This window comes from Gavia stellata, chromosome 28 (assembly GCF_030936135.1).
Source record: "Gavia stellata isolate bGavSte3 chromosome 28, bGavSte3.hap2, whole genome shotgun sequence".
NCBI lineage: Eukaryota > Metazoa > Chordata > Aves > Gaviiformes > Gaviidae > Gavia > Gavia stellata.
Genome location: NC_082621.1, coordinates 4,024,431 through 4,052,091, shown reverse-complemented (window position 1 = coordinate 4,052,091; position 27,661 = coordinate 4,024,431). Strand labels below are relative to the sequence as shown.

General features: G+C 44.1%; 1 protein-coding gene across 3 annotated transcripts in view; it reads left to right on the top strand.

The window, feature by feature from the left end:
* TANC2 (tetratricopeptide repeat, ankyrin repeat and coiled-coil containing 2) overlaps positions 1-27,661 on the top strand; it is a 213,662-nt gene that overhangs the window by 115,186 nt on the left and 70,815 nt on the right. For all 3 annotated transcript variants that reach the window (XM_059830270.1, XM_059830271.1, XM_059830269.1), the window contains 2 exons: positions 10,444-10,707; positions 24,138-24,263. In XM_059830270.1, the coding sequence (XP_059686253.1) occupies positions 10,444-10,707; positions 24,138-24,263 (390 nt within the window). The remainder of the gene's footprint in view (positions 1-10,443; positions 10,708-24,137; positions 24,264-27,661) is intronic.

Here is a 27,661-nt window from a genome sequence, read left to right as displayed (position 1 = left end):
GGCTTTTGGTCTGAGCAGCTTCACGTGGTACCTCAAAAGTGTAAATCTGTTGGAGATTTCCTTGTCAAAACTACTTATGGTTTTGTGCCGTTTCTATGTGTAAAGAAAGAGTGAACATTTCCCTAGGTATTTCATGTTTCCTGACTCCTGGCCCCTCCTGCTCCTCCCAAGTAAGTGATTTAAACTATTAACTCGTTAGTGCCAAGAAGGTGTATTTTTATAATAGGCAGCTCCAATATATTTCTTAGTCATCTTGATAGAGGTTATGGTTTGGGGAAGATCTCTTGATCTTTGCCACCGATCAGTCCTGAGCTGCACCGAGCATCCCCTCCAAATCTCGCAATCACGAATCGCCACCGAATTTGTATTTTAAAAGCACAGCGGCTTCGACGTGTGCCCCAGAAGGTTAATGTGCTATTTGTAAAATACTTGAGAATCAGCAAAGGATAGAAAACAGTTAATCAGAGTGGGAAGTCGGTCCTTACACCGTTATGCATAATTGCTTCTCTCCATGTGATTTTTGCTTAGCATGAAATGGTTTTGTACATGTTAAGCTCATTTTACATAATGTGTATTGCTAGACACAGCATTGATTTGTCAAAGTTAAATCGGAGTGTGGCTCTTTAGGTGCCGAATTAACTGCGTTAGGAGCCTAACCACCCACTAAGGTGTACAGAGTGGGCATTTTGGTGCTTTAATCTGGGTGTAAAGACCAAATTTTAACCAGTCAGGTGTTCTCTGATGATTTGTCCTCTTGGAGTTATTGCTGTCCATTTGTATGTCACCTCTTACATAATTTCAATTATTAGAGAACAAGCATGTCGTATCTCTAATCTGCACAGCACAGGGACTATTTCATGCTTGCTGATCGCTTAATAAATGCATCGCTTGGGTTGGAACAGACTTATTTTGAAATTTCAGAGCCGCTACGGTAAAGGCAAGTTCACTCTACTTACGTTGAAAGGGTAACAAAAAATGTTACGGGGTCCAGATCTTCAAAGTCAGACGCTCTTATTTGTAGAAGAAAAGAAATGGGGAAGGGGAGCGGAGGAGGGAGGAGGTGAGCCAAGAGGAGAGGTAGGAGCAAGTCAGCCCTTTCTCCTGGAAGCCACTAAATCCTTCCCGTGTAAAACAGAATGGCTGGTGAAAATGCTGACCTGACTTTAACCTCTGAATAGCTTCCAGGATTTTTTGGCTCTCGCTATGTAAAAGCAGCCAACTGTTAATGTTCAAAATCTGCTACTGAAAAGAAAACTGGTCAAAGAATCACGTGCTGCTACGGGGGAACTTTGCACTTCACGTCCCCACGGGAGCGGACTGTAAAGTTTTGCTGCTTGAATGCAGCAGACTAAGAAAATCTCCAGCAATCTTAGCAAGCCTGCAAAAGAAAACAGAAGACATTTCTTGCCAGTATGTAAAGCTCACCCAAGTGCTCGTGATGTTCAAGCAGCACTTTGCGTCGTTCAGCAGCAGTCTCCCAAGGGTATTAAAAGAACGGCTCTTTGCTGTGTTGAATCTTCCTGTAGAAGTGCTGTAATTTACTCCGATAGGAAACGGGGCCACGCTTGTTCTTAAAGTCCTGTGATGATCTACACCGTGTTCCCGGCTTAATTATTAGGGGGATCATCTTGGGCAGGGAAATAGGTATGATGTTAAAGCAGCTTAAAGGGAAGCCAGCGAGCTGCGTAAATCCTCTTGCGCCGCTGCCGCAGTGGTGTAATAGGTCTAATACCATGAGGACCAGTTGCCTTCACTTAGATTTTGTGGATTTTTACGGTGAAGAACAAGATGTAAAGGACCCCCGTCCCCTCCTGGAGGTGCCTGGCGTGTAGCTTTATTCACTTTCTTTTTTTGCTGTTTTTTACTCTGGATCCTGAGCTTTCATCAAGTTGCTGCTTTCTACAGATTTATGTCTTCATGGGTTAAAAATAGGTTTGTTAATAAATTCATCTAGAGTGCGTGCTAAGCAGAATAGGTGCTGCTGACAATGAAACAAGATAGATTTGTTTGCGAGTTTAACTGCTTTGAGAAGGGAACAAAGAGCAGCTCAAAAGGCACATCAAGATAAATTTAACTCAGGTTAAATATTTTTGTGATCTTACAGCTAAAGCATTTGAATTCTGACATTCTCGTCAGGATTATGAAATGCTCTGTTAATAATGAATAAGATTTCGAAGAATTACAGATCTTTTTTTAAATTGAGCCAGCTTCCATTTGGGCTCATTCCCCAAAGGGGGAGCTCCCTGAAAAATGTCGAATATTGATGAATAATGAGCTTTTGTTCACTAATGCATCTGCATAGTGCAGGTGACAGGACTGACAGTTTAGGAGGTGAAAAGGGAGGCTATTTATCAGGCGTCTCCTCAGCTCTTGAGCAAAATTAGTGGGCTCACAGAATCCCAACCACATGAAGTACAAAAGGACACCATCCCTGGATCCAGATTCAATTCTTTCTCCATTTCATTGAAAGGACAGATTAAGCAGAAAGCAAACACGTGTGTACATCTTGACGTGATTCGTGGTCGATGTCAGGGGTGAGAAACTCTGAAGTCATGAAACAACACTTCTGCCTTCCCCCAGTTAAGCCACTGAGGCATGAAGGGTTGGGTTTGCCACCAAAATCTGGCCCTTAAATACTGGGTGGGTAATGGGTCGGCTATGGGGGTTTGCTACGTTACTGGAAAAACAGGAGAAGGAAGTGTTCAAAGCTGAAGGAATTGGCACAGAGCAGATGTTATACTCGAACTGTGAAATTTGCTTCGGTTTATAGTCCAGCCCGGGAGATGGAAAAAAAAATTGAGTGAAAAATTGAAAGAAAGAATAAACTGAAAAGATGGATCAGAAGAGGGTTAGAGGAAAATTCACTGTTGTCAGCTCCCACGGTGTTATTTTGGATACTGTGATAAGTGACTTTTTTCTTTAATGTTTTAGCTGTTGATGGCGTGAGATTAGATGGGACTCTCAGCTTTTATTTTAAAAGCAACAAGATTTTAACCTTCATGGTTATGAAAAGCTTCACAATGATCCAAGCTCGCCCAAAAAGTTAATACCCAGTATACAAATAACTTCTCTCCCCTTGTGCACACACCCCCACACATGCCTCCTTTCTGCTTTCTTGTTTAAAGCTTATAATTTTAAAACCAGTTTCAAGACTGTGGGGGACTAAGAAGAAAAATTGTCCTTGCTGATGCTAAAGAAGGGGAAAAAAACCAGGTGAACTGATGTTGGTGAGACAGGCAAAAATAAAGAAGGCTCCAAAATGGTAAAAGGTGGGTAATGCAGAGGGCACAGAATCAAGAAGGTGATGGGTGTTGATGTAGGGATAAAGGGATGTGTATGTGCATTTCTTCTGAAATTTTAACAGCCCCGCTGTTCCCTGGCGCTGACACGTGCAGCGAGGTGCAGGTTTGTAGAGGGGAAGCGCAGCATACGGGGTTGGGTTGGGCAAGGAAAAGAGCGTGCGGCTTCTGGCCGCTCCTGCAGTTCGGCAAGCCCTTCTCCGTCATTTCTGTGCATCGCTGTCGCGGAGATGTTTCGCCAGATGTGCATGTGTGGTTTTGTAAGAGGTTTATGTTTAAATAATAGTACTTTGGAGCATGTGGGGTTTTTCTATGATGCTTTGGTAAATCAGCCATCCAGATTGCTATTGCATATTAGATCTGGAACCTTTTTAACAGATTTCTTCAACATTTACAATAGTGGACTGTGCTTAAAAACATTCCTTACCTTGTTTCTGCAAGTGATAAACTGAAGTTTAGAAACTAAAGCTTTGCTGCTCCGTTCTGTCTCACAAGCAGGGTACTTGCAGTGAGTTGTGCTCTGATGGTGGGAGTGTCTCGCTCTCGTAAAGGCTATTTTACCCAGGCCTTCCATTGCTGGTCCGAGTAGCACGCAGGTACGAGCCCTTCCAGGCATTCATACCATTCGTCATCCCGCTTGGCAGCCGGTGCGGCAGGGAATTCAGATTTAGAACAGAACGAACACAGGGTCAGCATGATGCTACTGTCAAGGTATTTTTCATTATGTTTCAAGACCTTTTGTGTGCTTACCGTGATTTACAGTACCTCGAGGCTTGAAACAGAAATGGGTTAACCTGTCTAATCTCTGTCTTTTTACAGCGTTGTTTATATGAATTAAGCCAGTGATTTTACTCTCCCCCCCGCCCCCCCTTGAGATAAGTGTTCTAAGAGAAGTTAAACATACAAAGAGTGGTGTGGATTTTGACCTCAAGCCTTGAGCAGGGCAGACTTAAGGGTTTGGGGATTTATTTATTTTTTTTGCATGGAGGAGCCTTAAACTCACTGGCTGATGGTGTCCAGCAGAGAATAATGTTCTTCAAAAAGCACCGAGTGCTCCAGGGGCGGTTGGGGCATGGGTTGCATGTGGCTGCCCGAGGCTGCTGCCTTCCCTCGGGAAAGGTTTGGGCTTATGCTTTCTGCCTGCCAAAGTTTTCTGTTTGGCAGCCGAGCTCCCTAGAGCGGTCTGGGGCTACACGGCTATATTTAGGTGTATCCTTCTGTGGCTGAGTTTATGCAGGCTTATGTAGATTAGGGTAAAAAATTTATTTTACTCCTTGCCAGCTCATACGTGTTAGGTAGGACATCTCTAATGCGATAAGGCAAGTCGTGTTTTAGTTTGTTACTGGAGATGAGTGAAATGAGGTTAACTTGCAGTGTTTGCATGAGTGTTTTTAAGTACCAATTTCAGTGCAACATATGATACTTTGCTGCAGTTATTTCTTTAAAGCAGCAAAATCCCTATTTCCTACGTGAGACTTTATAAATCTTTACATATAATTAATGTTACAGCCGTTGGTCATCATAAAATGATAACTGTAGAAAACTGCTTTCTCCTGCAGTTCCATCTGAAAGGTGAACATAAAAGTTGATGTTTTCCAGGCATGATCTCTGCCTCAAGGAGAATTGGATGGGATGGTAAAAATCCCCTCACGTGTTTGACTCGAGACAAGAACAGTTGAAAGTCTCATGCTCCAGGGCGTAGGCCAGCTTGCAACTAAATGAGAAATGATATTTGCTATCTTGTAAATACATGAAACTCTCTGAGAAGTGTAGTACGGGCTGCAGTGACTGTCTTGGATGAACTGCTGCTCTGATATAGTTCTGCTTTTTCCCAAAGAAATAAAAATATTGTAAAACATGTTATTTGCAAAAGGTTCTAATCAAAATGTTTCACCAAGGGAAACGAGCCAAGTTTGAAAGTGAAAGCCTGACGTAGGCAAGTCCTCTGCCAAGGAAAGTGCAGACGTAAATCTTGAATACCAAGAGCAAGGTAGGACTGTAAAATAACTCCAGCATCTCTGGAGTGTATCCCCTTCTGGCATCAAAGTCCACGTGTCTTCAAAGACGCCCAGGCTGCGCTGCTCCAAGCTGATGCGGGTAGTGCTGTTAAGAGGGTGGTGTTGAAATCTTGTGGCAAGAGATACGGCAAATCCTCAGAGAAAGCCGCAGAGAGGATTGAAAAGGGGCGCCACGCTGCCTGCATCCTCTTATTCGAGGGTCTTTCCACGTTGTCATTATCCATTAATGTGTTTTACAGCGCTCAGGTGTTCTAGATGCCTCAAATTCTGTCTGTGTTCATACTAAATAGGGTGAGACTGCGTGCCAGCTGGGACTGGAGATGCATATATATATAAAAATATATATATACACACATCTATATTTATATACGTATGGTATTACTGTAGTGCTATGTATTTCTGCATGGCTGTCAGGTTTCGCATGTTCCGTGTGTGACTCACATGGCTGTCCCGTCTTACTCCGTCCCCTGCAATAACCCTCTCCGTGCCTCCACGAGGCACCGACGTCTCTTCTGCTCCCAACAGCCGCCGGCGCGTGCCGTGGTCTGCGTGATCGCAGCCCACCAGCCCCGGTGCAGCAGGGCCCGCCTGCGATGTTCTGCTTTTTTTCACCAGGGTTGTGCTTTCTGGCTGGATTCAGCAGTGAAAGGAGCTTCATGTAAACGCATGTCTCTCACGGCATCTCTGCAGCCCTTCTCGCATCACGGTGTGTTCCTGCCGTGGCACCCCCAGCTTAACGTGTCCCATCGTGTAACCTGATGCGCTGGATATCGTCTGTTAGGGACTCAGAGTTGAAAGATCTGCCACTCAGCAGATGGCTGAAGGCAAAAATTCCTCCTTTTTGATGGATTTGAGGTCATCAGTTTATCTTTCCCAAATTTAGAGCGTGCTATCTGTTAAGAGGTTGCGTTTGTTAGAGCTTTTGGTTGATTAGGTATCCTTAGGTTTAAAAATCATAGAATTATAGAATGGTTTGGGTTGAAAGGGACCTTTAAAGATCATCTCGTTCCAACCTCCCTGCTGTAAGCAGAGACGTCTTCCACTACTAGATCAGGTTGCTCAAAGCCCCATCCAAGCTGACCTTGAACATTTCCAGGATACGTCTTACCACCCCCTTTGTTAAAAAAAAAAGTCATGGGACCCATAAGAAACTTTCTGGCAATGCCTGATGGTCCATTTGTTTCTTTTTTAAACCTTGTATTAGGAAAGGGTTAATTCTGTTCTCTCCATCGGCGTGACAATTCCGTTGTCCCTTTCTCCGGGACTCCGGGACGGGGCTCTCCTTCACAGCCACCCCTCATCCTGCAAACCCCTGAACGTGTCCTGCGAGCTGCGATGTTAGCCGCGATGAGGCGTTTCTCGCCTGTGGGTTCGGCTCAGTCCATGAGTGCTCCTGCGGCCCCTTTTAGCACGGACACAATTTAAACAACGTAAGGTATAATTGGGGTCTGCGGGGAGTTTTCATCGTTGGGACCGCCTTCCCGCAGGCCATCGGCTGGGGTAGCCGGGGTCATAGTTATGAATTACAGAGCAAAGATATCTCAAAGGATGAGCACAAAATACTTCTTTCGTGCTTTAGATGTTCAGTCTCACCAAAGTAGTAATATCAGGAGGAATCTTAACTTGACAGTCAATTTTTAGTATAAACTGATACTCTGATGCTCTCCTTCTCTCTTCTATGATACAAAAATCTGCTTGACAGTAAAAATATGGACCGTGATGTCGTCATGTTAGTTTGTAGCTGCTCTTGCCCGTTTCAGTTGGCTTCTCTGCATCTGGATTACGGCCCCGAATATTTTTAACATGTAGCTCTCATTTAGATATATTAATGATGCAACAGGAGTCCTGTTGTGACTGTGGGTAGGATTCATCCCCAGGGTGGGTCTTCGTTCCCCGTGCAGCCCTCTAAAGAGATTATTGCTGTGCAGCACAGTTAATCCCCCGCAGGGGCCAAGGCGGGAGATGACGGGGAGATGCACTCGCACACCCGAACCGCATGAGCACAGACCCTGTCCTAGAATACCCTCTGCAGCTCTGGGAAGTTTAGGGGTATGAATATGGCAAACTTGCAGAAATAATACGATTTTGCAGATTGCCTTCTGATTGCGGACGTTTATGGGCTTGATCCTATCGGGGACTGACGTGAAGTTCTTTCTACTCAAGAAATCTTGGCACTTTCTTTGTACACGAGCATGGCCAACTTTTTACCCCTGAGTATCACACTGCATCAACTTTAGTTGGTGCAGATAATGTGAATTTTCTGAGACTGGATGTTGCTTTCTCAAATGTTGATTGTGAAGTTGTAATTTCTGAGCAGGTCTCTGGGTCGTACCGTTGGTAAGCTTTAGCTCCCCAGGAGACGTGCTCTGCATGTTGGTTCATGTTGCTGGCTCGTAGCTAATCTTACGCTTTTGCCTTTTAAATAAAGTCAAAATTGGTTTGGTTTAAAATAGCTCATAGAAGAGATTAAGTCCATAGAGCAATTGCTTCCAGCCTGTGTAGCAGTACTTATATCATCCAGGGCTGTTCAGAAGGTAAATTAATCCACGGGGAACAATCCTAAATACCTGATTCAATGAAGAGTTTGCACATAAAACACCTTTAGTGTAAAACAGTGAAAATTATGTTTAAAATGAACACAAATTGACGATTAGAAAAGGGGCCAGCAGGATTTATTAGCTCTTTTTTCATTTTTTGTTGCTTCATTTAGAGAAAACTTATTTTGACACATAGTTATTTTGTTTTTCCTCCGCTTGATGTATTGGAAGATGACTGATTTCAGCTGCTGATGTGTTTCTACAAAGATTAATCAGACACATACTGAGATAGGTTTTTTAAATGAATGGATTTTAATGGATCAATGGATTGGGTTTTTTCTGTGAATAGGCACTGTAGTATGCCTAGCACTGCAGACCCAGACTTTGATTTTCTAGAAAACCATTTCAAACTTATTTCTCAATATTAAACAAATTGAGGGACCAAGAGAAATCTGTGAACATCTCTTTCTTGTTTTTATCTTATTTTCCTAAAATGCTAAAGTGTAAATGTGTTTACCTGACAGCAAACCTATGTTTAAACGCCAACAAGCAAATACTGGTTCTTAGCAGTTGCCTGTGTTGGTTTTAAATTCCAAATTATGTTACAGACAACTAAATTTTGGAACACTTGATGAGATATGAAGATAGTGGTCCCACTGCAGAGACAAGAAAGCCAATACTGAGATATAAAACGATAGAAATAGGTCAAAGCTGCATGGAGTTTGTTGGGATGGATAAAAGAACAGGCACAGGAAGAATTACAGGTCTTGATTTATTTTTTTTTTTAATGATGATTTTGTGACTTTAGATGTAAGCAGTTAATTCTAGTTCCTATTATAATGACACTTAACATGTATAATTAAGCCAGATTAGTCACTGGACATTGAAGTTCATGGTTTTGCATCGGGGATAGGGTCCAGCAGTCTGCTTGGCACCTCGGTACGGAGAGCCGCCCAGAGCCCCCGGCTCTAAGCATCATCACTTTCCTATTTTGTCAGGTCTGGATGGCTATTTCTGAGAATTTAAATCGAACGCCTAACATGAGGCAGTGAAATCATTCCTGTACTCGACATGTACGCAACTGGCTGAAATATGTAGTTCTCTGCTTCTGGATGCATTTAGAAGAACAACTGAAAGAACCCTTACCCATTTGCAATCAAACTGCATCTTCCTTTAGGTGCTGTTTGGCTGGAACTTCTTTTCTAGGCTGCTTACTCTTAAACCTTGGCAGAGAAAAAGCTTTAGCCTAAAAGCACGTGAGTCTTTGGAGCAATTTGCTGTTTGTGTTGATCAATATAAAAATTAATGTGGTGCTGTTTGTTAATGAGGCAGCGTCCCCCTTGGTTCAGGAACGGGCTTTTGTGAAGGCGAGGAGGCTGCCCCGGAGGAGGCATTACAGTGCGGTTTGTGTCGGAGACGAGAAGCGGTAGATCCACGCTGTTGTGTCCAGGGACAGATGGTACAGAAATTAGCAGAGAATTTGGACTGGGAAAGGTATTTACCACAGCTAAGTGAAATGACGGATTTCAGTTGATTTAGCAAGTAGATCTACAAGCACAGGGCACATCCCGGGGCTTCAGAATATTCAGGGTCGAGTTGAATTTCAGGGTTTTGAATAGCAGTGGAAATGTGTGTGATTGGGGCGATGGGAGGATAGTGAGCTCTGGTTTGTGGTCTCTTTTTTTTTTTTTCGTTTTTTTCATCTTTTGTCTTTTTTTTTTCCTCCCTAAGTTAGGGTGCAGGCAAGTTTGACGCAGTCAGGTAAGCTGGTATGGGCGTTGGGACCTTCTCTCAATACCTAACAGGTCTGGTTATGACCTTGAATATGCGGGAGACTAAAGATGAGAGGGAAGTCAACATCCCAAAGGGAGTTACAGCCAGGGGATAGCTGCATCCGACTCCAGAAGGGAAAACGCCGCCGGGGAGACGACGTTCATGGTGTGGATCAGTGTAGTATTGTCACTTCCCAATGTGAAAGTCAATAGAGCAACAATCCTGATCTGTAAAATGAATTAATATGAGGGAAGATGTGTGGATTAGAGTTAAAGCTTCATAAAAACCTGCTGTCAATCAAATGAGATATTGGGTTCAGGTTCTGAACCAAACTAATCCATGAGAGCAGGTTGTTCATGCAACTCAGGTGGGGGCTTTCTGTGCCTACGGCTCTTCCGTGTCAGACACTGCAAGGTGATAAACTTCTGCAAACATTCCCTGAAAAGGTGGTAACCTCGATGCATATTAAGAGAAATGAGGAGCGCTGATAAAGATTTTGCCTTAATAATTTCTGTTCTTTCTGGAATTGTGTATTCAAATACAGTGCTGTACATAATTTTTAATACTCTTTGTAATTACAAATAGCTTTTAGCAGTATGAGCCAAAACATTATAGCCTAAATGTTCTTTTAGAAGTAGTAAGCAGAAACAGTATCATTAAACTAAACTCCGTAATCTCATGATTTATGTGAATGTGGAAAACATGACGAACGTCATTTTTTGGCTCTTGCATTGCACAACTCGGCGTAGAGCAGCGCGTGTGCAAGCCATTCTTTCTTTGTTACTCATTTTGTTTATAATTTCTTCTTCCTTCAAGCTACTTTGACAAGTTACTCAGAAAACGTGGAACGCACTAAATATGGAGGGGAAAGCAGTAAAGAACTTGGATCTGGAGGAAACCTGAAACCTTGGCAGTCCCAGAAATCCAGCATGGACTCCTGCTTGTACCGCGTGGATGAGAACATGACGGCCTCCACCTACAGCCTGAACAAAATCCCGGAGAGGAACCTGGAGACGGTCTTGTCCCAGTCAGTGCAGTCTATTCCTCTTTACCTAATGCCACGGCCAAACTCAGTAGCAGGTAAGAAATAAACATTTTTGCCTTTAGGTCAGAGGGAGAGACAGTACACGCATGTCACAGCCTTTTTCATGTTCTCGTTATCTGAAGAGAAATCTCCTTTCTGTAGTCATCGTCATTAAGCGTGACAAAAATTGTTTTTTCCTTTGACTTATTGCTTCTAAATGGAAAATTCCTGTGGGGAAAACTGGTTCTGATGATGTTTAATGGTTATTTCAGCAGTCTGTGGTCCCTTTTTTACAAAATCGTACAACTGTGAGATTATTGGAGAATGTATATAAAAAAGATTCTTCGCTATCGTGACAATGCAAATAATCTTGGGTTTCAAGTACCCCATAATTCCAAGACATCATAGCCGTTTCTACTGTTTCAAAGGATTCCTTGCAAATAAAATCAAGTGTCTGATCTTCTCTGAAGATCTTAAGAACTTTGGAGTTGAGAGAATTATGATACTTTCTGTCTACAGAAAAGTTGCTAGGGATCCCATCTCTTGTGGTGGACTTTGCCCTGAACATCTTCGCACGCACACGGGCACACACTGGTTTGGCTTTTGCAGCATCTGGGGTTTGCTAACGACTGAAATTTTTTGTTTTGGCGTAACATCAACGTTTTCTTCATTTTATTTCATGCCTGTTCTTTGAAAGATTCCTAAATGATGCTGTGACAAACCTGCTAAGTTTCCCCCTGAAGTTGGTAACAGCAGGACAGAAGCAAGAGATAGGATTAAAAATATTAAAGCTTTACTGAAAAGCTGCTTGCCAGCAGTTATTCTCCTTTGCTTTGCTGCCCCATGTTTTTTTTCTTGCTGGGTAACTTCCCTGGCGTTAAACATTCTGTTGAGGTGATGTATGTCTGTCTGTATGTCTGTCTGTATAGACACATGGAGAAATACAGCCTTTGTCTTTTCGTAGAGTCCCTGCGGGATTCTCCCGTTGGCTGGCAGCATGAATAGTGCTCCGGAAGGTCCAGACTGCACTGAGCCTGGGGTATTGTCTCTTAAAACAGCCTCTCTTGGCAACCCAGGCTGCATTGCATAACTAGATTAGGTTTCCTTTTTAATCCCGCTTTGGACAGTCACAGGTCTAAAAGCGATGTAGAAGGGAGATTTTAGAGATGCTAAAATATGGGCACCCTAAGCAGGGAGGTACAATAACACGTGCTACTTATGTCTGAAAGAGTAAAAGCCTGGGATTTCAGAACGGAAAGAGGGGATAGGAAAAAAGAGGGAAACTCCTCTTCCATAGCCTCGTTACTTTAGGTTCATTTCTTAGAAGTGACACTGCGTAAACACCTTCAAATGAAAACAGGGCAGGCCAGGTACCATAGATCTAAATAGGCGTGTGTATTGGTTTAATCGACTTTGGAAGTCGTTGGCTTGCTTGATGCGTTCAGAGGCAAATAGTGTTTCAAGAGAAAACTGCCTAGCAAGGTTCGGGAGCACCTTTTCCTTCTGGCTGGTTTTGGTTTGTGGGAGTTTTGCTGCTTTTAAGTAGCGTCTCAACTAGCACAGTTCATGGCCCGGGATAAATCGTTGTGGTAGTAACTATGGACAAGAATACAAGATTCGGCTTAACCTTCTATCATCATATGATCTCATGTGATCTCCTATAAGTTTATGGCACCAGAAAATTATGTTTTCTAGGTAATAGATTTGTATGGGGTTTTTCCCCAGACCGGTTGACCTCATTGTCTGTGTACTTGAATGATGGGAGAGGGAAATCAGATGTAGTTTCATGGTTGACTTAAGCCTTTCTGCAAAACGTGCCATTGCCCAAAGAGTTAATCCTGCGCTGTCTGCCAACTCCACGTCCTTGCAGCAGCGCTACACGTTGGGTAGCCGTTTGATAAACCAGATTAGTAGACCCGTCCCGTTGAAAATTAACCCTCTAGAAAATAAGTATATGAATTTTGAGCCACAAGTTCATTAGTGTGGAGGCAAAGAGTGGCTGGGAGTGCGGCAGAAAGCTGCCTTTCTTTTAGTGGTATTCCACATTTTAAGGTAATCGTGAAACCACAGCTTTGGCAAAACAGACTGTTCTTGTCTTTTTTTTCAAATGCAGTTGAATTTATATACAAACAGTCTATTCTTGGGGACCAAAGCACGGCAGCACTTATACCTTGTGGCATTTTTCTTTTTTTTCCTTCTTTTTTTTTAAAGGTTCTCCCTGTTTATCTTCCAAAACGGCACAAAAATGTTCTTTCTTTTAGCAGGCTTACAAACAGCAATCACTGCTGTGTAATGCATCCCTGCGCTCACCCTACGGCTTCCAACTGGAAGCAGTTCTCCCGACATGTATTGATCTTGTCTTGCATAATATTTCTTCAGAAACAGTTAAAAGCACTTTTTTTGGTAAATACTTTCTCTTGAAAAAAACCCAACACTGGAGACTCTTGTGTACCTTAAAATGCCAGAGTGGGATGTTAGCTTTGGTAGAGCACTTCAGGGTCTTGATAAATCACCAAGATTCAAGGCTTACCGTATACGTGATAGGAGGTTTTTAAAAGCCCAGTGGTGGGAGCAGCGGGAGCACGTCTTTCACATCGGCTCAGTGGGAGCGCGTATGGTGAGCAATACTGAGCGAGTTACTGCACGGAGTATAAAAGTTGTTAGGCAGTTTTATGGTATTAAGGCAGAAGGAGCTGTGAAGGGCACTGCTGTTTGCGTGGCAAAGTACCGCCGTGGAAGAGAAAGGGGAACTGTGCTGCAGAAGGGTCGGAGCAAATCACCCTGCCGCAGTAGCGGGAGAACTTGAAGGTCTCCGGGTCATACGTAATTTACGGACAACAAGTTGCTCACAGCTTGGCTGCAAGTTAAAGTACTATTAATAAATCAGAAGAAAATTAAGCAAAACGTGAGCCTACTCTCTATGTACCAATACCATGTTCGAGGGGAAAAAGCCGAGGGGATTCAGGGACCAGAGCTGCTGGTTCTCTTCTCCTAATACCCCACATGAACAGCTCTCCCTTAGGTGGAAATTAGTGCCGCCGCGCTTCAGAGCCAGCCCCGCTTTAAAGTCAGCGGGGGCAGCTCAGGCACTGAGTCCATTCCACCTTCAAATTTCATCAAGTCTTTTCAAAGCTAAAAATGCAATTCAGCTCCTGAAATTGGTTTCGTGCACCATTTGCAGACTGTCTTTGTAAATGCAGAGAGGAGCTCAGCCGTATTGTCTTGTCTTCTGATATAGAGAAGGTATTTTTGATCTCCGTAGGGAACCTTTTAAAGATCTTCTTATTGAGTTAGCGTTTCTCTTGCACTTTTTTTCTCGCATTTTGGTGGGGCTAAATATTCTCTCAGCATTTTTTAGTTATGTCTCTCTGGAATTCCAAGGTTTTTTTACAATCTCGAGATTTTTTTGGTATTTTCTAGATTATACTGTTTCTGCCATTTTACTTATAAAGTCCCTATCAGCTCAAAAAGAGAAGTGGTTCCCTCGATGTATTCTTCTTATCTTTGGAGAGGACGCTTGTTGCCACAGCGCAGCCCAAGAAATTTAGATTTTCATCAGCTAAATTACATAAAACCAGCTGGAACGAAACAGTTGTACAGCTTTCATGCTGGAAGCTGAAACGTATCCCACTCCAACTAGATGCAAGGAACGGTGGCCCTCCGTGGATGTTGGCTTTGGTTCTTGTAGTCTCTTGGAGCTGGAGAAGGTTTACCTGGATTTACTGAAGATTTTTAATGTCATGCATTTAGTAGCTTATAATTTTACCAAAGTTACACTGCTTGAATCCAGAGTTTTAAGGTCACCTGGCTGAATTTTCTGAAAAGCTTTAGCATAACTGTTCAGCCACCTTGGACATGAAAAGAAGGGGACGATGCGCTGTTTGGCTGGAGGTGAATTCCTGTAGTCGCTGCATTTGAGAGGTCCCAGCACCTCCAGCTTTGCCACTTGGGCACAGCCGGATTTCCTTGGTGTTACGCTGCTTTTGTTAAACCCCTCTTGAGGCTCTGAATTGGAGTAAGTTCTTGTAATCTTCCTGACTTCAGTGATCTGAGACAGCTTCATTTACGTGATGATTGTATTATTGGGGAGAGAGTTGTAAAAATCAAGTTTAGTCGTGGTAGCCTTATACTTACACTTATTTAAAAATTCACTCTATTTTGGTGAAGTCCATCCCTAACTATGTAAAACGTGGAGTATTATGAGATTAGAACCACAATCAGTCACATTAACATTTCAGGGTTTTAAAGTAGTATTTTAAATCATTTGCGCACAGGGAAGTGATATTTTCTGTTAACCTCAACGTGATAACTCGCATCCATTAATAGGCTTTTTTCTTTTGTTTAACCAATGCTATGTTATACTGTATTAATTTAACAGGGGGGAGACGCCCCCAAAAAAGCAAATTAAAAATCCTCTTAGTTTTAATTAAGGAAATTCCTTTCCTATGTAGTCAAGATAAGGGGGTGTTGGGAGGTACGTGTTACCTCTCCTGAACACGGCCTTTGCAGTACAAAGATACGTTGCTTCATTCTTCCAGTATTAACAGCAATTTTTCTTGCTGTGTGGCATTCAGAAAGCATAACCCAGTAATCACCAGTTCTAACCAAAACCCCAAACCTTGAAGCTTTAAAAAAGAAAAAAACAGAAAGGCGAGAAGCGGAAAGGAACAGAGAAGTGGAGTCGAAGTAACAAGTGTCCATCGTAGGGGTGATGATATGGAAAAATCTCCGTGTTCCACCAGCGCGCCCAAAGCCGTGTGGGCACCAGCGGTAACGCTGGCCTGAAGCGGCCGTTGCCAAAGGCCCTCGTGATGGCAATGGCAAAGGGTACGAAGCCGATCTGGAAATCCTCCATGCTTATGGCTCTGATAGCAACAGCAAAGTACCAAAAAAGCAATTAAAATTCCCTTTTTTGTTGCATTTACCTGTTCTCCAGGGATTTGGGTGACGGTTTCAGAAAGACAGTCAGGAGTTGGTAGCAAAATTCTTTTAAAAAAGCCCCAAAAGTAAAAAGAAAAAGTAAGCGGTCTTTACTTCTGTGTGGTGCAGAACTTTTTACCTGTTGGGAGAGATGGTGTGTGCTCCGAAATGAGAGGGGGCTGCAGTTCTTGAGAAGTTATGATCCAAGAAAAAACCCTGTAAAAATAATCCTCGGTCTTCCAAGAATTCTTTAAAACTCACTTTTACAGTTCAGCCCCGTATGAATCCATTTGCTTTGCTGTTTTATTGTTCCCAGAAACTGAAAGCTTCAACTGCATTTTCTTCCTACCCCATCCCAGGCAAATCTGCACAATAATTCATTTTATAGACTTCAGTGTTTTTCCTACTAATCATCAGAAGACGCTTGGCACTGGATTTGGGCATTCAGGTTTTTGAATGAACACCAATTTCTTAGGAAAGTTTGCATTTCATGCACACAATGAACATCTCATTCTATTCCCATTACCCGTGAAATGAAACATGAAATCTTGTGTTATTTAGACCACATGCATGGTTTATAAGGTCTGTTTAAATATTAATAGAGAATTAAAATGCCCTTATATAATACCAGCTCCTCTCTTTTTCCTCTTGGAGAATATAAAATAGCAGAAATAATTCACTAGTTATTAACTTTAAATTCTTTATCCATTAGAAAAGTATATCTTTGAAGGTGAGGGCAGGGTTTGCATAAATGCCTATAAATCATGTCTTTTTGAGAACGCAGTGAGCGGTGGGTATCTCGGGGAGCATCCTGTATCCCGATATCTGGCTGCTGGTCCTCGAAGGGTGCTTCTGGCAGAGATCTGAGGGTCTGGCAGACCTGCCTACCTCTGCCTGCACCGCACAGGGACAAAAGCACAAGCTAATAGTACAAGAAAGGATATAAAATGTGCCTTGAAAAGTGTGACTTCCAGAAACGCAAGTATCTCTCTCGCCTAAGGTCAGAAAAATACGAGGTCAAGCAGTGGTATTTGAGCAAGTGATGAAAGTGATTCGACGGAACCAGTCACAAAAATGGGTTTCTTACTGTTGAAATAGGTTCGTATTTCCCTCTGTCCCATGGTTTCCCCGGAGAGTCCGGGAAGGGTCACAGAAACCGGGCGAGAGCGGTGATCCAGTGTGGAGTGACCAACCTGAGAGATGGGAAACCAAGCTGAGACCCGCTGAAGTCCACACGGGAGGAAGCAGGGCAGAAGCTTTTTAAGAATACCTTTAACTCCACCTGAGGGAAAGAGAATTGATACAAAAATAGCTCAGAGAGAAATATGATGTTAAAGGAAATGCACTGCAACACAGGGAAAGAAAGCTCTAATGAGATCTGCCACAGAGTGCGTGCTTTTCCGCAAGCCCTGCAGTGGTAGCTGCGTCACAGCGTGACAAAAATTGGCACCTTTCTTCTTTTTTTACTTGCAGTATTGGGGTATGGCTAAACTCTGAATTAGATGCAACTCTTCCTATGAATTATTCCAGGGAGAGAGATGAAATGAAGATGCTTCGGATAAACCCCAGAACTTAGTATTGTCCTATTTGTGTTTGACTCTTTCTCGATCACTTAGACTAGATACCCAGCCAAAAATTACATCATTAAATCTGAAGCATGTTTATTAATACAGCTGTAAGGAAGCTGAATTTGGGGTACGCAGAGAGTATCTTACCTTGAAAAACACAGTCTGATCCATGCATCAGTCTTGGCAAGCTGAATCCGTTGACTCAGATGAGAGCATCTCCCCCAGAAGACCCAGTCTGCAAAGTCCACCCCCTCCCTGGGCTGCCAAATACCAGTTTCAAGTCAGGTTGGTTTGTGTTTGTCATTCAAATACTACATTGAAATGGAATCATCTTCCGCTATTTATTTGCCATTTCCTTGGGAGATTTGCGTCTGCAGTATGCAAATACTAGTTTTCATAGAGGCATGGAATGGTTTGGGTTGGAAGGGACCTTAAAGATCATCTAGTTCCAGCCCCACTGCCGTGGGCAGGGACACCTTCCACTAGACCAGGTTGCTCAAAGCCCCGGCCAACCTGACCTTGAGGTACTTTTTGAGGAGGTACTTTTTTTCTCCCTTGTATTTTATCTGCAGTCTTATTACATAGGATAAGGTTCAGAATTGAGGGGAAGCTTTCAACAGTTTAATATTATATTTTCTAAGATAGATTGATCTTTCATAATTTTTGAAGCGCTGAAGCGTATTCTGAGGAAAAATTACTTCTAGTTCCTCTGGCCTTAGATCTGTTTAATTATTCCTTAGTTCTAAATCAGGAAGATAAATCTCAGTTCATCAGCCCGAGAAATGGCAGGAGAGTTGTACTGACAATTGCAAAAATGATCCGTGGCAAAATGTGAAATGGATCTGGCAGCTCACGCTGCCTGCAGTTCGTTGTGTACGAGCCTCCTCGGTTGTGGCTGTAGAAGATGATGAAGGTGGGAAGAGAGCCTGGCTTTGGGCTGCTGAGGAGTAACTCCTCACTTCTTGTAGGACCAACGATAAATGAGGCCACTGGCCATCGTCGTGCTCTTCTCTGGCAGCACACAAAGTCCACCTCTGCAGAACATCTGGGATCACAGCTGGCTTCTCGTTTCACAGATGGGACAGAGGGTGAAATGCAAACTCTTTAAATAAGAACAAAAAATGCCAGCAGGATTGCAGCTCTCCCTAGGAAATGAAACGATTCTTCCAGGAGGCTGCACGTGTATTGTAGGGACTCGAAAAATACTCAGTTGTTGTTTGCTTCAGAAACTCCTTTCTGCCTGTTGTGCGGTAATTAGTGCCGTCGGGGCACCATCGGAGGAGCCGGATCATCGTGCCTTTGCCGCTTGCTGTTTTGGAGCAAGCCGAGTTGAGGGTCTGTCCTTGATTTGTGATGAAGGACTCACCACCATCTTTCTGTAGACCTCAGTTATTGGGGGAGTGTAGACTTCAGTTATTGGGGGAGTGTGAAGACCGACTCTCAGGCTTCATTCCTGTCTTCTCACCAAAATCCACATCCTAGAAGATTAGTGCCATTTTGAAAGATTGTTCAGCCCTTTGCATTAGAAAAGCTTTTTAATTGCACAACTCAACAAGTGCTGGCAAAATTGTGTTCCTCAGAAACCGTCATGAGTCCCAACATTGCTAACCTTCCTTTTAGCTGCTAGCTGGTGTGGACGCAGTCTAGAAACCACTTTCTAAGGATGTCTCCAAAGTCCAGCTCTGCGTTAACAGCTGTGGTCAGCGGTTGTCCATCATTTAGGCTCCGGAAGTCTTGGCTTCATGTTGAAAACCTTTCCCTGCATCGTAAGTAGGAGAATCCTGCAGCCCGTAAGTAGGCGGTGGGGAGAAGATAGGACTGATGTGTATGAGGCACTTGGCTCTTTATCTGTTAACTGTGGCTTTTATGTGAGAGATGAGCTATCACAGAACTCCATTCATCTGAAGCTATTCTAAAAGTGGGTTTTGAGGACTTAAAAAGGAGAAAAAAAAAGAAAAAAGACCAACAACAAAACCCCCTTAAAGGCAGCCTTCTTGGAAGAAAAAAGTAGAACTGCCAATATTGCAAAGTGAGGGATATATCCATGCTGGGTTTTAGCCTCTGTTTTAAAGAAAGCGACGTGTCGAGCGGGAGGTGCCATGCTCGGTTAGACCAGCTTGTAGAGTTTGAAAAACTGGGCTTGAAAACCTGGGCATACTCTGCCAGCGAGGCTCTTCACCAAGTTTTTTTCCACAAAGTTTTAAATGACCACGGTTAGTACCGATTTAAGAAAACTACGCGCTAGGCGTGGAGCTGGTCGATGCTTCTGAAACAATCAACTAAAAGAAGTCACATTCGTTTTGAGAGTCAGATACGGTTTGGCAGTATGGGTTGTGTATGGCGTATGATCTGTGCCTCTTAAGAATGAAGCTGGGCATTTAAAATCCTGTGCGATTATCAAGAGGCTCTGTAGTGCCCTGGAGTATTGCAGGTCTTGCTTCTTGGGCAGGCAGCACGTTTATAGTGCAGTATTTTCTCGGTGTGCACAAGATTGGCTTGTATGAGGGTGTTTTCCTGGAGATTGAAGTCAAAAAAAATTTGCTAATGTAAAACTGATTCTCTATTCAAGGACTAATGTGACTTTTCAAAAAAAAAAAAAAAGTTATTTTAGTTTTTTGTTGATGAGTAATTGGAGTGGAAATAATTTTTGGTTTTAACTGTTGTTAGATAAATTGGAAAAATGAGCTTTTATCAGTTTGTTGCTACACTGAATGATCTTGTATAAAGAAATGAAATTACCAGCAAGATTAATGTTTCTGGTCATCCTTGATGGCTCTGTATGTGCTTGATAGAATTAAAATGGGACTGGAGGAGGACTGAATATGGAATTCAGAGGGAGGAAATGTTGTCCTTCAGCAGCTGATAGATATATATATAGAGAGAGAGAGACACACACACACGCACCCCCCCTGTCATATACCTATATACATATATATATATATATATATTTTTAGTGATGGAGCTTTCGCACAGCCGTGCTCTGCTGTGGGTGCTCGGTTCTCCTTGCAGCAAGTCCAGTATGGGGAAGTTTGTTTTCTTTCCTTTTTTTTCCCGAGAAGCAGGAGCAGCTTCAACAAGGTAACTTGAGCTGAATTCCTGAGGATGTTTAACAGAATTCAGTAAAGAAAAAGTGTGGTGTCTTCACAAAGGAACAGTAGTTCTTTCAGCCAGCAAGTTTGTTTATTGTATGCGAGGAAGCCTTGGCGCAGCAAAACTGCTGAGCTCTGTGTGTAAGGCGTTAGTAACTCCCGTTCAGGGGGAGAAGATATGCCTGAGAAGGATGATAATCCTTATCCTAATTTAATGGTCTGCATAAGCTTGCCACAGCATCACCTACAAATATAAAAGGAAAGCATTCAGACTTCGATTTTGAAAATTTTTCTTTTAAAAAGGGCGTCTCCTTTCCCTGAATATTCCCTTTCCAAACTCTCCCAGGATCAGTCAGGGCTGTTTCTGGTGTGGTTTTTCAGCATATCCTAAACGCAGTAGCCAGGCGCTCGGCAATCCTGGCTGGCTGCTTTTTATCTTGTTGCCTGACAATCAGATTGAAGTGAAAAGGGATTTTTCTTTAACAAGAAAGGATTCTTTACAGTCCTACTTTCATGAGAAAGTCAGCAGCCGCATGCGTGAGTGGGGGGAGCGTTGACCTGCTGGAGGGCAGGAAGGCTCTGCAGAGGGATCTGGACAGGCTGGATGGATGGGCTGAGGCCAACTGTGTGAGGTTCAACAAGGCCAAGTGCCGGGTCCTGCACTTGGGTCACAACAACCCCATGCAACGCTCCAGGCTTGGGGAGGAGTGGCTGGAAAGCTGCCCTGCAGAAAAGGACCTGGGGGTGCTGGTTGACAGCCGGCTGAATGTGAGCCAGCAGTGTGCCCAGGTGGCCAAGAAGGCCAACGGCATCCTGGCCTGTATCAGAAATGGTGTGGCCAGCGGGACCAGGGAGGTGATCGTGCCCCTGTACTCGGTGCTGGTGAGGCCGCACCTCGAATGCTGTGTTCAGTTTTGGGCCCCTCACTCCAAGAGGTGCTGGAGCGTGTCCAGAGAAGGGTGATGGAGCTGGTGAGGGGTCTGGAGCACAAGTCTGATGAGGAGCGGCTGAGGGAGTTGGGGTTGTTCAGTCTGGAGAAGAGGAGGCTGAGGGGAGACCTCATCGCTCTCTACAACTGCCTGAAAGGGGGTTGTGGTGAGGTGGGTGTTGGCCTCTTCTCCCAAGTGACAAGTGACAGAACAAGAGGGAATGGCCTCAAGTTGCGCCAGGGGAGGTTCAGGCTGGATATTAGGAAAAATGTCTTTCCTGAGAGAGTGGTGAAGCACTGGAAGAGGCTGCCCAGGGAGGTGGTGGAGTCACCATCCCTGGAGGGGTTCAAGGAACGTGTGGACGTGGCACTGCGGGACATGGTTTAGTGGGCATGGTGGGGTTGGGTTGGTGGTTGGACTTGTTGATCTTACAGGTCTTTTCCAACCTTAACGGTTCTGTGATTCTGTGAGTGCATGAAATGTACAGGCCTGCTCCCGCGACTCCGGCGTGGCTGGTGGGATGAAGGCCGAAGGGGAAGGACGGACTGGCCCAACATGGTGCCAGGCTCCTGGGCAAGCGCTACCTGTGGTTTCTCTCCCTGGCCTAGAAACCCTCAGGATACTCTGGCTCTGCCTGTGGTTGCTGCAGTAACATCTGCTCCTCCACTGCAGATCCTCGGGCTCAGTTACGCTGCAAAAAGGGACAGAAATTGCACACGGTTTCGTGCAAAAGGCACGTTTCATTGGCCTGTGCTGCCGTAGTATGAGCGGAACCTGAAGCCGAGCGCTGGCGATGCGCTGAGCGGGCTGCAGCGGGTTTAGTGCCTACGGAAAATAACTTGCATCCGCGCTAAAGCCACATCTTCCTAATTGCGGCATTTCGGCTCTAATCTGCTCCTTCACAGTGAACATCTAATCAACTTTACAAGAGTGGAAGAGCATGAAGGACTTCTAAAAACAGACTTTAGTGGTTTTATCTCTTTCTCGCTCCTGTTGTTTACCTTTTGTCCTCTCTCTGTCTCTCTCACGCTTTTTCTTACAACTTACACAGAGAGTTCAGGCGATTTTAAGAACAGCATTAAAAATTGCTGCCAAATTTAAGCCCATTCTCCCCCTACCTTGGGACAGTCTCTGAATCTTGCTTAGTTTTTGACTGCAGCAAGATCTTGTAAAGATTTTGACGTGGTCGTTAGGCCTGGTGTGAAAAAAACGTTTCTCTTAGCTTTGAAATTTTCTGCCTTTCAGTTTTGTTGACTTGTTACATCTTGGGTTGTGTGGCAGGGAGGAAGGATGCAAAGTCCAGTGCTGTGAGCCACTCTGGAGAGCTATATCAAAATATTTACCCATTTCACAGCAAAGAATTAATGTCAGCTTCACAGGCAGTCTTTGAAGAAGTCATTTAATTAATTAGTTCAATTTAAAATAATAATCTTGTTATGGTAATTGACCAAAAACTAAAGGGAAAAAAGCAGTATCGGATACAGAGTACTGAGCAGCTGAATATTGAGCAGCGTGATTTCCATCGGTAAATGTTTAATGTGAATTTGGGAAATGGTTATCAGAACAAGAACAGAGCTGGTGATCTGCAAAGACTATTTTCAGATTTACTGTTTATAATTGGGAAGCTTGTTTCATGCAATGGAGTTTTCATTCCTTCGTTTTATAATAAAACTACATTACTTGGCTGAAAAGGGTTCTGACATGGCAGAAGAGTGGGTAAATTCAGATGCAAGTGATCCAAATTTGTTTTGTTTAAACCACATTTTCTCCTATCTTCCAGTCATCACTAATTAAAAAAAGAAAAACTTGCTGCAGCTTTGTGGCCAGCGTGAACTCTAGTCCTTCCCCTCTGATACGGTCCGGAGGCATTTCCCACCGAACCGTGCCGCACCCGTCATGAAATTCGATTTAAAAATTATTTGTGATCATCGAGCAGCTGTGGAAAGAGTGTTGCTTACAGACCGATCGCTGAACTGATCGCTGTAAATGGCACATCGTGGTAGGAAGCGCCGCATGCGAGGTGTGATGCTTGAGGCCGCAGGGTTTGGGGAGAAATACCTTCAAAATCAGGTTCTTACTGAGTTGCTGCATTTTCCCGTAATGCCTCGGGGGTCGCTGCTCGTAGCTCCGCAGAAGTAGCTCGCTCGTCTTGAGATGAGTGCTCAGCTAGCGGTGGGACGATCCAGGTGCTTCGGTTGAAAAATGGAATAAAAAATGACTTGTGCTGTATTATCTGCCGGTTTCCGAGAGGGAGGGAGGAAGTTTCTAGCTGCTGTTTGTGTTCCAACCACACTTATTCATGTAGTGATGGCACCTTCAGCAGAGACTGATAAATTCTGCCTGTTTCATCTAGCATTGTAAAGAAAACTAAATTCTCCTGTGAATAAGTTACATTGGAATAGTAAAGTTATCTTCTTTAGTTCAGATAACATTTTTCTCATTTATTCGTGTATTTTTACTGGTCTGTTGAGAGTTTAATTTTTCTGCCACTAATTCTGGCTTTATGAACAGACAAATGTTAATAGCCAGACTAAGTAGCTCTAAAATAATTGAAGAGGAGGTTGTGGGCTTCAGCATAAAATGCGCTATTGAGTTGTCTTTTATGTAGTGGGAAATGCCGCCTGCCTCTTTCAAGCTTGCCACGCACACGATTGAGTAAGTTTTGTTATTGGGAGAACGTAGATGAGATGTACGAGGCTCCGTGTCTCCGTTTTCCATGTGTCTTTTTTATTTGTGAACATCAACAGGAGACCAAACCAGAGCAAATACCGATGGGGCATGAGGAGGAGTTACCAAAACACTTCTTTACTCCCTGCTAGGGGAGGTTAAAGTTGGGGAAATTAGAGTTGGTTCGTCCTGGCTGTGTTGACTCAATGTAGTTACAAGTCTGTGTATTTTGCTTAAAAAAAGGGAAAATACATTAACCAAAAATTAGATCTGAAAGCCCAGTGTGACGTCGTTGTTTGCTTTCTCATGGCAGCCACCAGCTCAGCCCACTTAGAAGATCTCGCTTACCTGGACGAGCAGAGACACACTCCCCTGCGGACCTCCCTCCGAATGCCGCGGCAGAGCATGGCCGGCGCCCGCACGCAGCAGGACCTGCGAGGTAGGAGCGCGCTGGAGGCCTCGGGGGCTGGCGTTTCACCGGGGTCTCTGGGCTGGGGGCTCGTACTGCAGCCGCTTCGTCCCCGTCCTCGTGAAAATGCTGGAGGAGGACTGTTTTTCATACAGGTATTAAGCGCTGCCTCTCCGTGAGGATGTGAACCAGTTTCGTTTATTTGCAGCATCCTTCTTGGTGGCACGGCCAAGTTGGAGGGGGAAGAAAATAAATGAAGTCAGGAACTAAGTCCTTCTGTCTGGGGGTGGTTGGCCAGATGCTGCCCTGCTGCTCCTAAAACAGTGCCGTGATCAGTGAAGTGCCATCAGTGCAACATTTTGGGGTGGCTTTTCTGGGCTGACTTAACTGTCTGGTTTGCCAGATGCACGCTGTATGTAGCCATGGCGTAAAGATGGCTTATGGAGGAATTGTATTACTGAATTGGCCCAAAGTCTCAGCAGCCTCGTTTTTCAGCAACACGTGTACAAATTGGCAAATCCTACATTAAAACCAGCTTGCGGCATTGCAGCCCCTGCGCCGCCTTCCAGAGCTGCTCTGTGCCCCGAGGCGGGGTGATGGCCGTCTCCTCCGTGTTCAGCTTGCCGAGGGTGCTGCGCTCCCTGAGCCCGGCGGCCACGTCCGGGGTGATGGGATGGGCTGTGTGTGCCTGTGGGCAGCCTGGGACTGAACCTGTACATCCACCAGTACATCACATAAGGTTATTCCTGCAAAAGATCCCCAAATTCCTCTCCCTGATTGCTCCCCTACCAGCCCTCTGTCAGTCTCTGAGCGCTGCGTGGCTAATACTTTGGTAGTTTGTAAAAAAAATGAGAAATTTTGATGGGCTGCTATTATTTTTCTTCTTTTTCTGAACAAAAGGGAAGGATTAGAGCCCCCGTTTCCCAGTTTGCAGCGTACCAGTAGGGAAGGAGCCAAGCGCAGTGTGTGGAACCACCATCCCGGCGCGTCCCTCTTACGGACGCTCACAATGCCGGTATTCAGGCAGCCCTTTGACTTCTGAAAGGCCCTTTGAGAGGGGAAATTTTTGTGGTTCTTCCTGGCAAATTCCACAAAAAAGACGTTAGCGATGAGAAGAGGAGCCAGGGCTGACATTTTAGTATTTTGTTTATTTCCAGGCAGCTCCAGCTAGCTTCACCCCATGTCCTTGGGGTTTCAGCCCACCCTACAACTTCCATCCCCCTTTTAATCTGAGCACGGTCTTTGGCTGCATCCTCAAGCGATCACCGTGACAGCCCTGCATTTGCAGCAGATCGCCAGGTTAATGCTTCATCCCCATCATTCGTCATTGCACAGATGAATAAATAGCCGAGAAAGCTCATTTGGGATTTTTTCTGGTCGTTGCTGTGCCATGACACCAGTTCGCTCTCCCCTGTACGTAGGGAGAGGGGGTTCTCTCGGCGGTATATTAAACTTTTCTTTTCTCTGGGTTGTTTTTGAGCAAGTGCCCACTGTCCTCAGGTGAGGAAATCAGGAGCCGGAGGGTGGCAGGTTGGGTTTTCGCTCAGCACTGCAAGCATGACCGGTTACAGCCTGGTTGGGATTCCTACCAAATACACGAGCCCCCGACTGGAAGAAAAAAGTGGGTATGTGCCGCTTTGGATCGCAGGCTGTAATGAAATCGTATTGGCTGGTGAGGCAGTTATAAAAATGTATTAGCAGGCAGTAAGTGAAGAAAGCAAAGTTTGACAGACAAAATTTCCATATGTTCGAACGGAGTAGCTTGCCAAGGCTTCGTAATTTGGAGTGATTGCATCCAAAACATTAAACTTTATTGTAGGAACAGAATCGAATTGTTTTCCAGACACACTTTGAAAAACCATGTAGCACTACATATTTTCTTTCTTCTTTTTGTTCTTTTTTTCTTTCCTTTTTTGTGAAGGTTGCATGAGAATAGCAGCAGTGTTTCAATTTTTTTGGAATTTGCTTCTGATCCTAGTTGAGGTGCCGTGCTATTTTTAAAAAGCGAGGGAGAAGAGGAGGATGTGAAAAACCCAAACCACCGCTATTTGGAAATATTTTCATTTCATTGAGTATGTGAGGGGTTTTTTTCCCCAAAAATACTACATGTTCCAGATATTACTGTGAAATTGCATCGATCTGGGCTGTTATAATCACCAGCTCTTTGTTCCAACTGGAAATCCTAAACTTGGGCTTAACTTTAATATCTCTAGTCTTGGCAATGGGCTGAAATGGCGAAGCAATTCCTGGCCCTGTATCAGGGGAACACGTTACAGCCCACTGAGCCGTTCCCAGTGTTCAAGAATCCCAGTGCAGAGAAACTAAATGGGAGCGCATCCCTGCTGGTTTTTGTTAAATCAGTTATTTTGACCGGGGGAGTAACCTAGCAATCCCAGCGGCGCGGGGCATGACAAGTATCCGTACCAGCGGCAGGTTTTTAATAGGATGGTGAAGGTGATTTTTGCTTTTACTATTTTCAGCCAGCGGGACTCGAAGCCATTCGGGGTTGCCGTAACCCAAAGTACAAGATGATAGCTGTGATGTACCTCGGGGCAGGAGCCAGACGGCAACCAAGTTCTGTGGCATTAGAACATCCTGATTGCTGCCACCATGATTTTTTCTTTTTCTTTTTTTTTTCCCCAAAAAGCAAGTGTCGGCGCTGATGCAGGGTGTGAAGAACTGTGGTGTTCAGGCGAGATTCGGAGGACAGGAGAGGAGTGGATGCCTCAGACTCCACCAATACGTTCTTTACCAATAGAAGCACTACGGCAGTAGCATGTTTTCCTTAAACTGTCTTTTATAATTTTCTGGGTTTTTTGCTCGTGGTATATATTTCATGCCATCACCTTTTAGGTGAGAGTTCCACACGCTTCTTAGAAATGCTAAAAAATAGTTTAGCCTTTTCAGGCAGGTCGTCCGTGATAAATAGGCAGTGGTTTTATCCTGATGGATGTATGCACTTAAGATAGTTGCAGTCTAAAGGGTCTAAAGGAAATAACACTTGGCTAATCTACGGGTTCTTATTTAACAAAGGACACAGCAGATGTTGATTGACATTGTGCTATTCAGAACCACATTTCATAGTAATGAATATGAAAGTGTTTCTACCCTGGGCTTCCTCTCCACGTATTGGCGATACCCAGGCTATGCAGCATAGCCCTGTAAGGGCTTTCTTTGGGCAGCAAGGTGTGTCTTCCACCAGGAGATACTAAAATGGCATCAAAACGCATCTAGAACAAAATGCAAAACAACTAATGAGCTGTGGGTGCTGATTGCCACTGTAGCTGAAAAAAAATGCCTGTTTGAAGAGAGGGGAGGCTGTAAAACAAATGATTTCTGGACAGGCATTTTAGTCTTTCAACAAACTAAAATAACTAAAAGTTCACTTTGTGTAGCAGAGGATGACCTACGTGGTAAAGCAGGGCGGG